Source organism: Penaeus monodon, chromosome 6 (genome assembly GCF_015228065.2).
Source record: "Penaeus monodon isolate SGIC_2016 chromosome 6, NSTDA_Pmon_1, whole genome shotgun sequence".
NCBI lineage: Eukaryota > Metazoa > Arthropoda > Malacostraca > Decapoda > Penaeidae > Penaeus > Penaeus monodon.
The window spans coordinates 11,244,884-11,259,304 of record NC_051391.1 but is presented as its reverse complement, the minus strand read 5'-3'; the positions used below and the strand labels follow the sequence as shown (position 1 = coordinate 11,259,304).

General features: G+C 39.6%; 2 protein-coding genes across 2 annotated transcripts in view; both read right to left on the bottom strand.

The window, feature by feature from the left end:
• Positions 1 to 10,321, bottom strand: part of LOC119574200 (cathepsin L-like) — a gene marked incomplete in the record, with an annotated part of 19,656 nt that extends 9,335 nt beyond the window's left edge. The window contains 11 exon segments of the mRNA XM_037921330.1: positions 226 to 270; positions 473 to 517; positions 735 to 779; positions 1,049 to 1,093; positions 1,979 to 2,023; positions 2,389 to 2,433; positions 2,620 to 2,664; positions 2,853 to 2,897; positions 3,147 to 3,191; positions 5,190 to 5,378; positions 10,210 to 10,321. Coding sequence (XP_037777258.1) covers positions 226 to 270; positions 473 to 517; positions 735 to 779; positions 1,049 to 1,093; positions 1,979 to 2,023; positions 2,389 to 2,433; positions 2,620 to 2,664; positions 2,853 to 2,897; positions 3,147 to 3,191; positions 5,190 to 5,267 — 483 coding nt within the window.
• Positions 10,322 to 11,556: 1,235 nt separating this feature from the next.
• Positions 11,557 to 14,128, bottom strand: LOC119574199. Its single transcript, XM_037921329.1, is given in 7 exon segments — positions 11,557 to 11,891; positions 12,014 to 12,202; positions 12,204 to 12,251; positions 12,353 to 12,577; positions 12,688 to 13,146; positions 13,260 to 13,487; positions 13,624 to 14,128. Coding segments are annotated over 7 exon segments (1,776 nt in total). The 5' UTR covers positions 13,975 to 14,128; the 3' UTR covers positions 11,557 to 11,615.
• Positions 14,129 to 14,421: the final 293 nt, after the last annotated feature.

The window sequence follows — 14,421 nt, the reverse complement described above, 5'->3', positions numbered from 1 at the left end:
CTTTACAAAAAATTAGTACTGCTATCATATCGCATTGCAGCATCGATTGCCCTGATCTGATCCGCACCGGATTCTGTATTACGGAGAGTGAATTGTATTATACAAAATTTTGTCCAACTTTTTAACCTTTTTTAAGCACTAAAGAAATAAAGTACAGTACCAAAGAATCTTACTCTTCCACTGAAATTGCACTTGGAAAAAAAAAGAAAAAAAGTTCAAATTTACCTGAGTATGAGGTCGCTGGTCATGGCCATCAGCCCCAAGGAGAGTCTGCAGAGAAATAAAATTACTTTTGATACTCATTAACATAAATGGAAAAAAAATCATCCTCAATTCAAATGCAACTGACTGTATAATAGAGAGTATATCATACTACTTATACATTTAAAAAAAATATTTCTACCCTTTTTTAACCACACCACAAAAAAATGGAATTTTCCATTAAGCTTTACTTAAAAAAAAACAAAAATACCTGAGTATGAGGTTGTTGATCATGGCCATCAGCCCCAAGAAGAGTCTGTAGGGATATAAAATGATTTATGATACTCAGATATATATTTGTAACTGTAAATAAAATTAACTCTACCTTTAATTATGAAATATAAAATAATTATTTAAAAAAAGGTATCAAGTATGGCAGTTAAAAATTACTATCTCAGATTAAATAAATACATAATAAATATTATAAATCAAACTCATTTTCTCATGAAGATGACTACCAGATTGGTACTTACTTTATGATGGGGTCGCTGATCATGGTCATCTGCACCAAAGAGTGCCTATAAAAATAAACAAAATAAAAATAAATATATGGAAGAATAAATGTCAACATAAACATGTAAAGTTGAATATCCATAAAATACTAACTGAGAACAACAACTTCCACAGTCTATCCTTTAAAGATCAATCAATCTGTTATCATAGAAACTCACAGTATTTGAAAATCAGTTCTCCTCCTCTAACTTCAAATTAAAGGCCGATTTTACAATTATATATCAACTGTAATTATGATTCATAAGTAATAACATAAAACATATAAAATAGATACCTGTCCATGAGGTTGCTGATCATGGCCATCTCCACCAAGATGTTTCTGCAGAGAAAAAGCAGATGAGTCATGAACAGTGTTAATCGTAAAAAAAAAAGCAAGTATATATAATTAGTCTCTCACTCTCTCACACACACACACAACACACACACACAACACACACACAACACACACACAACAACACACACACACACACACACACACACACACACACACACACACACACACACACACACACACACACACACACACACACACACACACACACACACACACACACACACACACACACATACTCCCTTTAACCTCTAGAGCTGTCCTTCTTGCAGTGTGGACTTGGCTTGTGTAGATTTTTTTCAGTTTTGTTTACTTCTAAATCTTCAAGTGACTTTTCAGCACTTCTACATGTCCTATAATATACATAAAAAACACTTTTGTATTCAATAAATAAATAAATAACTTACTAAACAAATAAAAGGATATAACTGGCACCCTTGCTGACCCGTAGGGGACACATTACTTGACTTCATTATACACAATAAGAAAATTACACTTTGTTAACCTAATTCCACTTTAAAAGAAAGTTGTATGGGCACATTCTCTGCCCTAAAAAAAGATCTATTATTTAAACCTGAAAGAAATGTTATTGCAAATATAGATAATCATATCTATGCTGTTTTTCATTCAGAAGATAAGAGTAAATTCTTAGGAAAGAAAGTTATCTTATCAAATGTCATTTTGCATTAAGTTACAAAAGACCTATATTTAGCATTTTCAGGATAACCTCCCTCCCTCCCTCCCTCCCTCCCTCTCTCTCTCTCTCTCTCTCTCTCTCTCTCTCTCTCTCTCTCTCTCTCTCTCTCTCTCTCTCTCTCTCTCTCTCTCTCTTTTATATGACCTTCATTAATACAAAATACTGGGTCCCCTTACCTGTCCATGGGGTCGCATATCATGATCATCTGCTCCAAGAAGTGGCTGTCAACAAAACAAAACAGTATGTACATCTTCAAAAGACATGTCAGTGTATTTCCATATTAAATTAAATCCTCTCCCTCTTACAATATAGGTTAACCCTTCTGAAGTACTAAATTAAATGTTCTTCGGTCTTTTAAAACATGTTAATCTACTTCAAGGATAACATTAAAGACAAACTGCTACCTCTCTGGGTCTAGGTCAGCTCTGTCTGTCTGTGTCTGTCTGTCTATCTGTCTGTCTGTCTGTCTGTCTGTCTGTCTGTCTGTCTGTCTGTCTGTCTGTCTGTCTGTCTGTCTGTCTGTCTGTCTGTCTGTCTGTCTGTCTGTCTGTCTGTCTCTCACAAACAGAAACCAGTTCATATTTACCTGGCTGTGATGCCTCTGGTCATGGCCATCACCACCAAGGAGAACCTGAAGAACAAGAAAATAAACAGCATATCATATCAAATAGTAATATGATTCTCCTGTCCACAACTCAAGATGATGCTTATCTTGTGTTATCTTGTGTTAAAAATTAAATATAATTCATTTCACATACGATTTATAATATCTTTTGGCACAAATATTGCTAGAACTATAAATAAAAAATGTTCCTACCTGGCTATGTGCTCTCTGATCATGGCCATCTACCCCAAGAAGTTTCTGCAACAGAAAGAATGTTAATCTATCTAAAACAATTTTCTAGAGAAAAATAAACGAAAAATCAAACAAAGAGATACATGCACATACACATATAAAATTCAACAATGCAATGGGACTAAACAAAATAAAAAATATGATTATAACTTCTCACATTCAACCATCAACAGAAATTAGAATTCCTTATTCACCTGGCCATGAGGTTGCTGATCATGTCCATCTCCACCAAGAAGTTTCTGTATTTGGGGACAAAATATGAATTTATATGAAATAAATAAAACATGGCTTTGAAATATAAACATCATATTTATTACACTTTATATCCCACAACATATTCATACTATGATGCACACAGATGAAGGAAATGAAAAAGAAAAAGAAAAAAAAGACAGGGCATTTCCAAATGTAGAAAACAAACACATCACATTTCATATTACATAATAATCTCACACCAGACAAAAATGAAACTGCTATTTGATATTTACCTTGCTATGGGGCAGCTGGCCGTGACCATTTGCACCAAAATGTATCTATATGAAGAGAAATGTAAAATTACAGATATACCTATTCAGTCAATACATATATACTTAAATATATATTTGCATTATGTTTTTCTCACAACTTCTCAACATTCCCTAAATTCCCTTGACATTATTCTGGACCCTTCAGACCTCATAGAGCAATGCTTCCTTACTTAAATTTGACAATGTACTAAAAACATATGAATGTAAACTTTAGGTCACTGTGTGGCCATTATACATTTATAAATGACAAGTGGAAAAGATGCATCCTGGTTCTTGTCTATTTGAATGTCCCACTTTCCTTGCTGAAAAATGATAACCTAAGCAGGGACAGGAAGAATTATATACATGTTTAGAAGGGAGGGGAGAATATTTGTAATCTAATCTAGAGCTAACTATAACCTAATTTTTTTCTAACCCAACTATTTCTAATCTAACTTAATTATAACCCTAATTTAACCTATCCTACTTGCCAAATCTTGATAATATCTAACAAGAATTTTGCTGAACTGCTACTTCTTGCTTAATTAACCATCAATTATTTCTGATACCATGCAATGTGCTATAGTGTATAAACATAAAATATATACTCTTAATGTTTCTATTCAAGAATGAACCATTTTTTATATGTATGAACACACACACACACACACACACACACACACACACACACACACACACACACACACACACACACACACACACACACACACACACACACACACACACACACACACGTGTTTATAAGAATGTATGTATGTATGTATGTATGTATATATGTATGTATATATATATATATATATATATATATATATATATAAAATATATATATATATATATATATATTAATATATATATATATTTTATATATATATATATATATATATATAATTATACATATATATATATATATAATATTATATTATATATATATATATAATATATATATAATATATATATATATTATAATATATATATACATATATTATATACATATATATACATATGTATATACATATGTATATATACATATACAATATGTATATATACATATGTATATATACATATGTATATATATATACATATGTATATATATATATATAATGTATATACATATGTATATATACATATATACATGTATATATGGATATATACATATGTATATATACATATATTTTTTTTTTCTTTTTTTCTTTTTTCAGGCATGCTGCAGGTTCTTTGCATTACTACTATGTATTAAAAGTGAAAGTATCATACTGGAGATTGTCAAATGACATTCACAATTCAGGAACACTATATTTTCTGTACAAAGCATGAAGGAATCTTAGTGCCATAGCAACTGCATACTTTATATGGCCTGTCAATTCTAAAAAATTGGCAAAATGCAATTCTTTGTCTGTCTAACAAAACACCAATAATGTTCTCATCCTATTGGGTATTGTGGAAAAGGTGTTCTCACTCACAGTTTTTTGCTAAATGAGACTGTGCTATTTAGTACTTACAAAGGGGAGGTTTGTCAGCATAATAGCCTAGCCTAGGCCCTAGGTGTGGTTAGGATTACTTTTGGATTAGCACAAGATTAAATTGCAGCCCTCTTACACAAAGGTTTTTGCCTAGTGATGACTTCCTTAGCATTGAATGAAGATAAATATAAAAGAGTATGATAAACACTGTCTTAAATTACTTGCTATAAACTTCAACCCCAAAAAATGAAATTTGGGTCAGTCAGAATTCAGTCACAGCTCTTTGGTTATTAAAACTAGTTGAGTGAAACTTCAGGAAAATATTGGATATTTAAACGATACCATCTTATCTATTATCTATTACAATATATTTGCAAAGAAAGACATGTTCGTGGCCAATCTTCCTATGGGGTCACAGAGAAATGACTCATCCATTACCCTATTTGTCCAAACGCGAAATACGCAGCAGAAAAATAGACTCCCTCTCTTCCCTTCCAACTTCCTCTCCCCCTTCATATATAAAAACCCACACAATACTTCTCACCTTCCCTTCGTATCTCAAGAGCTGGCCGTTGGCGACCCACGCCGAAGATAAAGCGCAAAACACCCAGATCAGCCTCATCGTCCCTCGTCCTCGGGTCCTCGGTGAGAAGTCTCGTGACAGCCTTCCCTCTCGGCCTGCACCTTGACAGGCTTCCCGGACAGTCCGCTCGCCTCCTCTCGGCTCGGGGGCCTCGGCGGACACAAAGGCCAGTGACGTCAGGGACAGAGCATACATAGCATAAAATTTGACATTTTAATGTATGCGTATCTTTCACTTAACTATACCCCGGCTTGATTTCATACGAATTTGCAAATGTCCACTCATTAGGTCAAAGGCTTTGATGGAGACAAATGCCTGTGACGTCAGGGACATATTATTAGTCCATGACAAACATTTTATCTCATCTAATTCCAACTTTAAGCTAAATCTACCCATACTTAAGTTAATACTATTCCAAATGTCCACTCGTTACTTCAGGGAGACATCGCCGGAGACAAAGACCGCTGACGTCAGTGACATTTTAACTCGACCGAATTCTTCTAACATAATCCTAAATTTAAGCTAAATCTACCCTCACATAACTATTCGAGGATATATATACCGTACATCAATTGGGCTTCGACAGAAACAAAAGGCGTCGTAGAAGCTAGGCAATATGGATATTTTGCGAGTTGTCAATAGTGCATCATTTTTTATTTTCAAAGAAGCAATAATAATGGGAATATGATTACTTCAATCACTCTAAGAATTTAATTATTTTAATTACTCTTCTCATCCTTTCTTATATTAAATGAAATTCATCGTAATATGGCTTATGCTTGCCAACAGACCTCTTTACAACTTTCCTTTACTTTTCCCCTCTCCCTCTCTCTTTCCTTTACTCTTCCCTCTCCCTCTCCCTTTCCCTTACTCTTCCTCTCCCTCTCCCTTTCCCTTACTCTTCCCCTCTCCCTCTCTCTTTCCCTTACTCTTCCCCTCTCCCTCTCCCTTTCCCTTACTCTTCCCCTCTCCCTCTCCCTTACTCTTCCCTCTCCCTTTCCCTTACTTCTTCCCTCTCCCTTCCCTTACTCTTCCCCTCTCCCTCTCCCTCTTTCCCTTACTCTTCCCCTCTCCCTCTCCTTTCCCTTACTCTTCCCTCTCCCTCTCCCTTTCTCCTTACTCTTCCCTCTCCCTCTCCCTCTTCCTTCCCCTCTCCCTCTCCCTCTCCCTTACTCTTCCCCTCTCCCTCTCCCTTTCCCTTACTCTTCCCTCTCCCTCCCTTTCCCTTACTCTTCCCCTCTCCCTCTCCTTTCCCTTACTCTTCCCCTCTCCCTCTCCCTCTCCCTACTCTTCCTCCCCCCCCCTCCCCTTTTCCCCCACTCTTCCCTCTCCTTTTCCCTTTCTTTCCCTCTCCCCCTTTTCCCCCCCCTCCCCTTCTCCCTTCCCTTACTCTTCCCTCCCCTCTCCCTTTCCCTTACTCTTCCCCTCTCCCTCTCCCTTCCTTCTTCCCTCTCCCTCTCCTTTTCCCTCTCCCTCTCCCTTCCCTTACTCTTCCCCTCTCCCTCTCCCTTTCCCTTACTCTTCCCTCTCCCTTTCCCTTTTCTCCTTCCCTCTCCCTCTCTTCCTTCTCTTCCCTCTCCCTCTCCCTCTCTTTCCCCCTCTCTCCCCTTCCCTTCTCCTTCCCTCTCCCTCTCCCTTTTCCCCACTCTTCCCCTCCCCTCTCCCTTTTCCCTTCTCTTTTCCCCCCTCCCTCCTTCCCCTCTCTTTTCCCTTCCCTTTTCCCCCCCCCCTCTCCCTCTCCCTTACTCTTCCCCTCTCCCTCTCCCTTTCCCTTACTCTTCCCCTCTCCCTCTCCCTCCCTTACTCTTCCTCTCCCTCTCCCTTTCCCTTTCTCTCTCCCCCTCCCTCTCCCTTTCCCTTTCTCTTTCCCTCTCCCTTCCTTTCCCTTACTCTTCCCTCTCCTCCCTTCCCCCCCTTCCCCTTCCTTCCCCTTTCCCTTACTCTTCCCCTCTCCCTCTCCCTTTCCCTTCTCCCCCCTCTCCCTTTCCCTTACTCTTCCCCTCTCCCCTCTCCCTTTCCCACTCTTCCCCTCTCCCTTCCCTTTCCTTACCTCCCTCTCCCTCTCCTTTTCTTTCCCCCTCCCTTCCCTTACTCTTCCCCTCCCCTCTCCTTTCCCTTACTCTTCCCTCTCCCTCTCTCTTTCCCCTTACTCCTTCCCCTCTTCCCTCTCTTCTTTCCCTTACTCTTCCCTTTTCCCTTTTTTCCCTTACTCTTTCCCCCTCCCCTCTCTCTTCCCTTACTCTTCCCCTCTCTCCCCTCTCCCTTCCCTTCCCTTCTTCCCTCTCCCTTTCCCTTACTCTTCCCTCTCTCTTTCCCTTAATCTTCCCTCTCCCTCTCTCTTTCCCTTTCTTTCCCCCCCTCCCTCTCCTTTCCCTTACTCTTCTCCTCTCCCTTTCCCTTACTCTTCCCTCTCCCTCTCTTCCCCTTACTCATCCCCTCTCCCTCTCCCTTACTCTTCCCTCTCCCTTCCCCTTACTCTTCCCCTCTCCCTCTCTCTTTCCCTTTCTTTCTTCCCGCCCCATCTCATTCCCAAATCTTCCTTAAATTCCTTCCTTCCCTCCCACTTCTTCTTCCTCCTTTAACATTCCCATCTCCTTCGCTCCCTTATCCCTCCCTCTTCCATCCCCTTTTTTCTCTGAGCCCCATATCCCTCCCCTTCTTTTCATCTTCCTATCTCCATTTCCTCTTTTAAGCCTCCTCTGTTCCCCTTCCCTATCTCCCTTTTCTTCTTAAGCCCCAACCTCTTTCTTCCTCTCCCCCTTTCTTCCTTTCCTTTCCCTTCCCCTCCCACCTTCCTTCTTAACCTTCCCCCTCAGATAGTTGTGTAAATAAATAAATAAATAATTATATATATATATATATATATATGTATATATATATATATATATACATATATATATATATACATAAAAAATATATATATACATATATATATATATATATATATATATATATATATTATATTATAATTATTCATCTAAAAATAATAATATAATTATATATAAATTATATTAATAATAATAATAATAATAATAATAATAATAATAATAATGATAATAATAATGATGATGGTGATAATAATAGCAACAACAACAACACCTATGAGTAACAACAATAATGACAGTGATAGAACTAGATAGGATTCTCAGATGCGCACATTGTGTGTGTGTGTGTGTGTATGTGTGTGTGTGTGTGTGTGTGTGTGTGTGTGTGTGTGTGTGTGTGTGTGTGTGTGTGTGTGTGTGTGTGTGTGTGTCTTTGATGTTATGTCAACTATCACCTTATTTTATATCAAAATGAAACGACCACAAATGCTGAAATGTGTAGACATGCTAGAAAATAATCCAGTCCTTTCTGCTGTAAATATGCCGCGTACTGCATCAGGTCCTTCACTCAATTATACGCTGGGCCAGTTAATAAAAGCGTTGTGTGGATCTGCGACGGTTGTGGCCTGCCTGATCTCCCGAGCTCCTTTTTCGCATCTTCATCTATCACACTATCCATTTCCTTGACACACTCCATTCGCACGGCATAAATAACCCTCCTCCATATGTTTTCCCTAGAACTCCGCCCACACATCACCCACACCAGCATAAAACCAAATCCTCAACTCCAGTAAATTCTCAGACCAATTCATGTCATCGAGCTCCCTTCCTCCTTACGTTTCTTCATTTCCTCCTCTCACCCCTTTCTTTCCTCCCCTGCACCCTTGCCTCCTGTTCTTCATTTTCCCCCTTTTCCTCTCCGACCATTCCCCACCTCTTTCTGTTCCCCCTCCCACATTCCCACATCCCCAAGACCATCACCTCGCGATAACCAAACCACTCTCCGTGTGCTAAATATGAACCTAAGAAGCATCACAAATCACTTCCTCCATTCATATCAACCAGACCCTGACTCTACTGAACTTTCCCTCTCCCTTTAGCATAACTGTAACTCTCAAAGACCGCTCGACGGACGTTAACAGAAGTCGCGGTAGTCTCAAAACCACCAAAACAGGTCTTGTTGTCAAACAGAGACCAGACCTTAACATAGACTGTGAAACCGCCTGGATCCAACTCCAACTTTCTAAAACACAAAAATAACACCACTTCTCACATTCTGCAACAATTTCTCACCAACAATGTTCTGACATAACAAGCACCAATGTTACTCTAGGACAAAGTGCCCATGACACTGTCCTTGTTGACCCAGACGTCAGACCAACCAGACGAAGACAGAGACGCAGACCTATTTTCCTACATACTAGAGATGACATTATTCACTACTATTCCACAAAAAACACCTTCAAGTAGACATACACTTCACTGGTTTTTCAGGGATCTGTACAGACTACACCGTAAAAGCTTGATTCCATATACTTGTGCAAACAAACAACTCTTCTGAAAATTGGACTGCTTTCAAATCCTCCCTAAAAATATTTTCCAAAAACATCAAGAAATCTGAACACGAACACCTTTCCACCCATCTCGCAAAAACGTTACAAACAACCCTAAACACTTTTTTTTAAGTCGCGCAGACAAGACACTACGCCAATCACAGCCTTGACAAACACCAGTAACATTTCTGTGACCCACCTAGAACACAAAACACGTTTACTCAACACCCATTTCTATTTTCACACAAGAAAACGTCAATACACACGACATGCCAAACAGCCCTTACCTTCCATTCCCACCACTAGACAAGTTAACTGACGGCATACGGAAACTACTAATGACACTGGACATAAGTAAAGTCACTGGACCTGACCAAAAGTCTTGCGCCTCTGTTATTGCTTGTATACTTCAATATATCTTCACCCAATCACTCAATTCAAGCATTCTACCTAAAGACTGACTTTGCGCAAATATCTCCTCCTTTCAAGACATGGAAACCGCACACATCCAACAAACTATCGCCCTATCTCTCTCACTTCGATTGTTTTTGAAGACATAATACACAAACACATCATGAACCACACTGATGATCATGTCCGTACAGGCTCACAACATAGTTTTCGATCCAAACGTTCATGTGAGACATAACTAATCACAACCCAATGTGGCGTGCTTCTGCCTCTATTCTTCTGAATAATGTCTGCATGTTTTGGAAGTCGATTTCACCGCGGCAAGAACGAAGATTTCGCATAATATTATTCGCATTCTCCCCCTTTTATTTGACTCATTTACTGTAAAAATATATCTTTGTAAGATTACATGGAATAAATTCTGTTTAAAATAGATCACCAACATATTTCTCCCCTTGTCCATAATTTAGAGCTATGCTTTTATCTTTAAAAATCGCGTGAAGGAGGTGGTGAGGCTTAATCATCAAAATATTTAAACGAATCCTGGCAACGTTTTGGCTTGGACTGACATGGATATCACTATTCAAATGAAGATGAACACTTCCTCACCTGATGACAATGCATTTTAAGCTTTATGTTTTTTATGGTTTATTAGTTTTTGTAGAATCTATATCCGAAGTTTGAATTGTATATAACATTTGCTTAACTGTCACACCGTTCCCCGTGTGTCATGTCCATAAAATCCATTAATACAGATATCAGTATATTTATCTTCCTGAGCTTCATTACCAGTGGAACACTAAATTAGTCTTAATGTTAGAAAAGCATAACAGAATTGCAAAAGTATATATACGTAAAAAAATCGTTGCTGTTAATTAAAAAATCGAATGGATATTTTAATAAAAATCACTGCTTATCTGTATTGTGTCAACGCAGGATATCACTTAATTTATTTAGATTTCAGTAGGTATGTCAGTGTAATCCAGGACGATCTTGTGACAGCTTGGAGTGTTTTAAAAATATTGCAGTCAGTGGTTCTTAGCGTGAGGGCGTTAGTAATTTCCAATGGGAGCGCAAGCCCTTGGGAAAAAAGCAGAGCTTTCTCTAATTTTGTTTGTTTTTTCTCTTAAATTGAATATGGTCAAATCATGAGAAGTTTAATAATAATGTGTCATTCACAATGTATTCATAGATACAAGGGGGACGTGGATGGAAGGACAAATTGCCAGAGGAGGCGTGGTAGTAAAATGGTTGAGAGCCGCTGATTGTAGTCGTTTTTATCCCTCTGTATGTATAAACTGGTGGCTTGTCTGCGTGTGTACATTGTATTTGTATGTGCATATTTTCCTTTTCATCTGCATGCTTGATATTTCACCTTAACAATGATTAATCCCTTTGGATTAGTGGTTACAACCTTTGAAGGTAATCTTAAAAGAAATTGAAATTCAGTAGCAGTTTTTATTCGTATTTATCTAAATATATAACAGTTCATTCTCTCTATATATCAATGAAATAAATATTCTACATACAATAATTTCGTTTTTTTTTTTCTTTTTTTTTTCTAGTTCCAAAGACTATACATATTTGGAATGTTCATATTACACTGAATTACTATTTATCACAGATCCATTAATCTTTATGGGAAAATTGGCTCCATTTCCCTTCAGCTTATACAGGTCCTCATCTTGTTGGTCGCCCTCGTCAGCGTCGCCTCCCTTTCCTCTCGCGGCGAAGGAGGTCGATCTGGAGGAGGCGTCTTCGTCGCCGACACCTGTCGAGGTCTTGGAACAGAAGGAGGTCGGCTTCTCTGAGAGCCTTCCTGTTTCCTGGACTCTAACGGGAATTACGGTGGTGTTCTGTTGAGAATCTCCCTTCTGTTAGAAAGAAATAATGATATGTAAGTAACTTCTCTCGAAGTAACTATGAGGCTTTACATTTATAATCGTCTGCATTATTTCATGGACAATATCTGTGTCCTAAATATGCATATACTTACCTGGTTTGAGGATGAAAGTTCATGAGAGCCGCGAGTCGAGTTGGTTTGCGAAGATGCTTTGGACGGAGTAGAGACTCCACTGGAGATGTGAGATTCATTTTGAGATTTAGGAATAGTGGCAGCTGAAGCATCGTTGGATTTGATATCTGCATTGTTCGTGGCAGTGCCAGAAGCACCAGTTTTCTGCCCCTTCATTTTGAATGGGAACAGGTACTTCCCGGATTTGAAGCCTCGCCTGCTGTTAAGTAGAAAAGCCCATTGGTCGAAATATTCTAGATAGTCTTTCGGTTTACAGTGATGACGTGCAATGAATATGACATACATCTAATTAGGCCTTACCTTCTTAGGAGCCGAGATAGTGAGCACTCCGTCAGAAGACACGACTGAGTTGACGGCATCCAGTTGGAGGTCTCCAGGAACGACGAAGCGCCGAAGAAACCGCTGAGAACACCTCGAGCCGTCTCCTTGCTTCTCCTTGCGGCCTTCGACCACCAACTCTCTATCGTTCACTGCCTTCACGCTGATCTCTCCACCGTCACTAAAGTCTTTCACGTCAAGAACGAACTGAAAAAAATAAGCAGGAAATTGACTACATATGAAAAAGTACAGTCATAAATACTTTTGCATGTGTTACAGTCTGAGATTCCTGGAGTAACATCTTGTAACACTCCTACCTTGTGTTGACGTTCATCCTCCGAGGAAGTGACAGCCTGATTTTCTTCTCTCAAGTCACGACTTCGAAGACTTCTGTAGCGCGTTAGATCGTCGCCAATGGAGGACTGTTCCCCCCACTTGTTCAGCACTTCCTTCACTGCCCTCTGGAAATCCTTCCAGCTTTCCTGGAAGAAGGAATCGTCGAAGAAGAGTCCTCTGCGCACGATCGGGAAGAAGTTGTGTCCGACGAAGGAATCTATTGCCGAGGATCTTTTCTCAGAGTCGGAGAACGCGCTAACTGCCTTATTCGAAACACTTTCCTTGTTGCAGGCGACTTCCCGACTGCAATGCTTGCATTTGGATTCCTGTTTGTGTGTGGCTTGAGGTTCTGATGTCATGGAAGCATTTGTCTGTGAATTCCTCTGTGTCTCTTCGACCTTGATGGGGATGATGGTGGTCTTCTGATGATCTTCGTTTTCCTGTTGAAATGTTCAGTTAAGATTACAAAAGAATCTATTCAAGTGTATGGCTCAAATATGTATATGAAAGACTGTAAATTGACAGTGAAATAGTAGAGAATATAAACACGAACCAGTTTGGGCACTGTGATGGTGAGGACGCCGTCTGATGACATGGCAGAGGTGATGGCCGTCATGTCGGTGCGACGCGGCAAGAAGAATCGGCGTCTGAAGTTGTGCGAAGTCACGCAAGGACTTCCTTCCTCCTTCCTGTCCACACGCCCCTCCACCTCCAGCTCCCTCTCGCCAACAGCCTTCACCCTCACGTCTCCTCCCAGGAACTCATGCACGTCCAGCACCACCTACAAAGACATTACCATTAGTGCGTTAAGCATGAGCCAAAGGCAAACGTAACTAGTAGATGAATTAAATCACAAAAATAATTTAATGTAAGTAGATAAAATACGCTATAATTACACAATGTCCAACGTGACTCACTTTGTGACTTGTGTCATCCGACGTGACAGTGACAGCCTGGTTCTCCTCCTTCAGGTCGATGGATCGAAGCCTTCTGTAGCGGCCAAGAGCATCGCCATGGCGGACGTTGGTGTCATCCACGCGGTCTGTGAGCCTGAGGTCAGAGCCGCTCCACTGGTCCAGGACCTCCCTGACGGCGTCGTGGAAGTGCTGCTGAATGTTGGAGAAGAAGGAGTCCTGGAAGAAGCTTCCTCTTTGAGTGATGGGAAGGAACATATCCCACGAGCTCTTCGACCCTCCGCAGTGGCAGCATTTGACCTCAGACGAAGGTGCCTTCACTTCGCACGCGTGCTCGTTCTGAACGGGAGCCATTTCGAATGCTTGGAATTGTACTGTTAGAAACCACTTAGTGAAAGATACCGTCGCGTGAAGCTATTTGTATCGAATACTGGACAACTCTGGCGATAGTATCTTGAGAGTGGAGAAGACGCTGTTAAGGTATCTGTTCGTATACTGCTGACATTGAAAATACTTATGCTTTTATAAGCGGGCGGTGTGTGACGTGGCCGCTGGCTCACTGGTTATGAATAGCGCGTTAGGCACTCGAGAAAGATCTTGAAAGAAAACGCAAATGTAGCGTTATATAAGGTTAAGAAAAGAGATATGTGTACATATATGCTTATATGTGTACATATATATATATATATATATATATATATATATATATATATATATATATATATATATATGTGTGTGTGGGGGTGGTGTGTGTGTGTGTGTGTGTGTGTGTGTGTGTGTGTGTGTGTGTGTGTGTGTGTG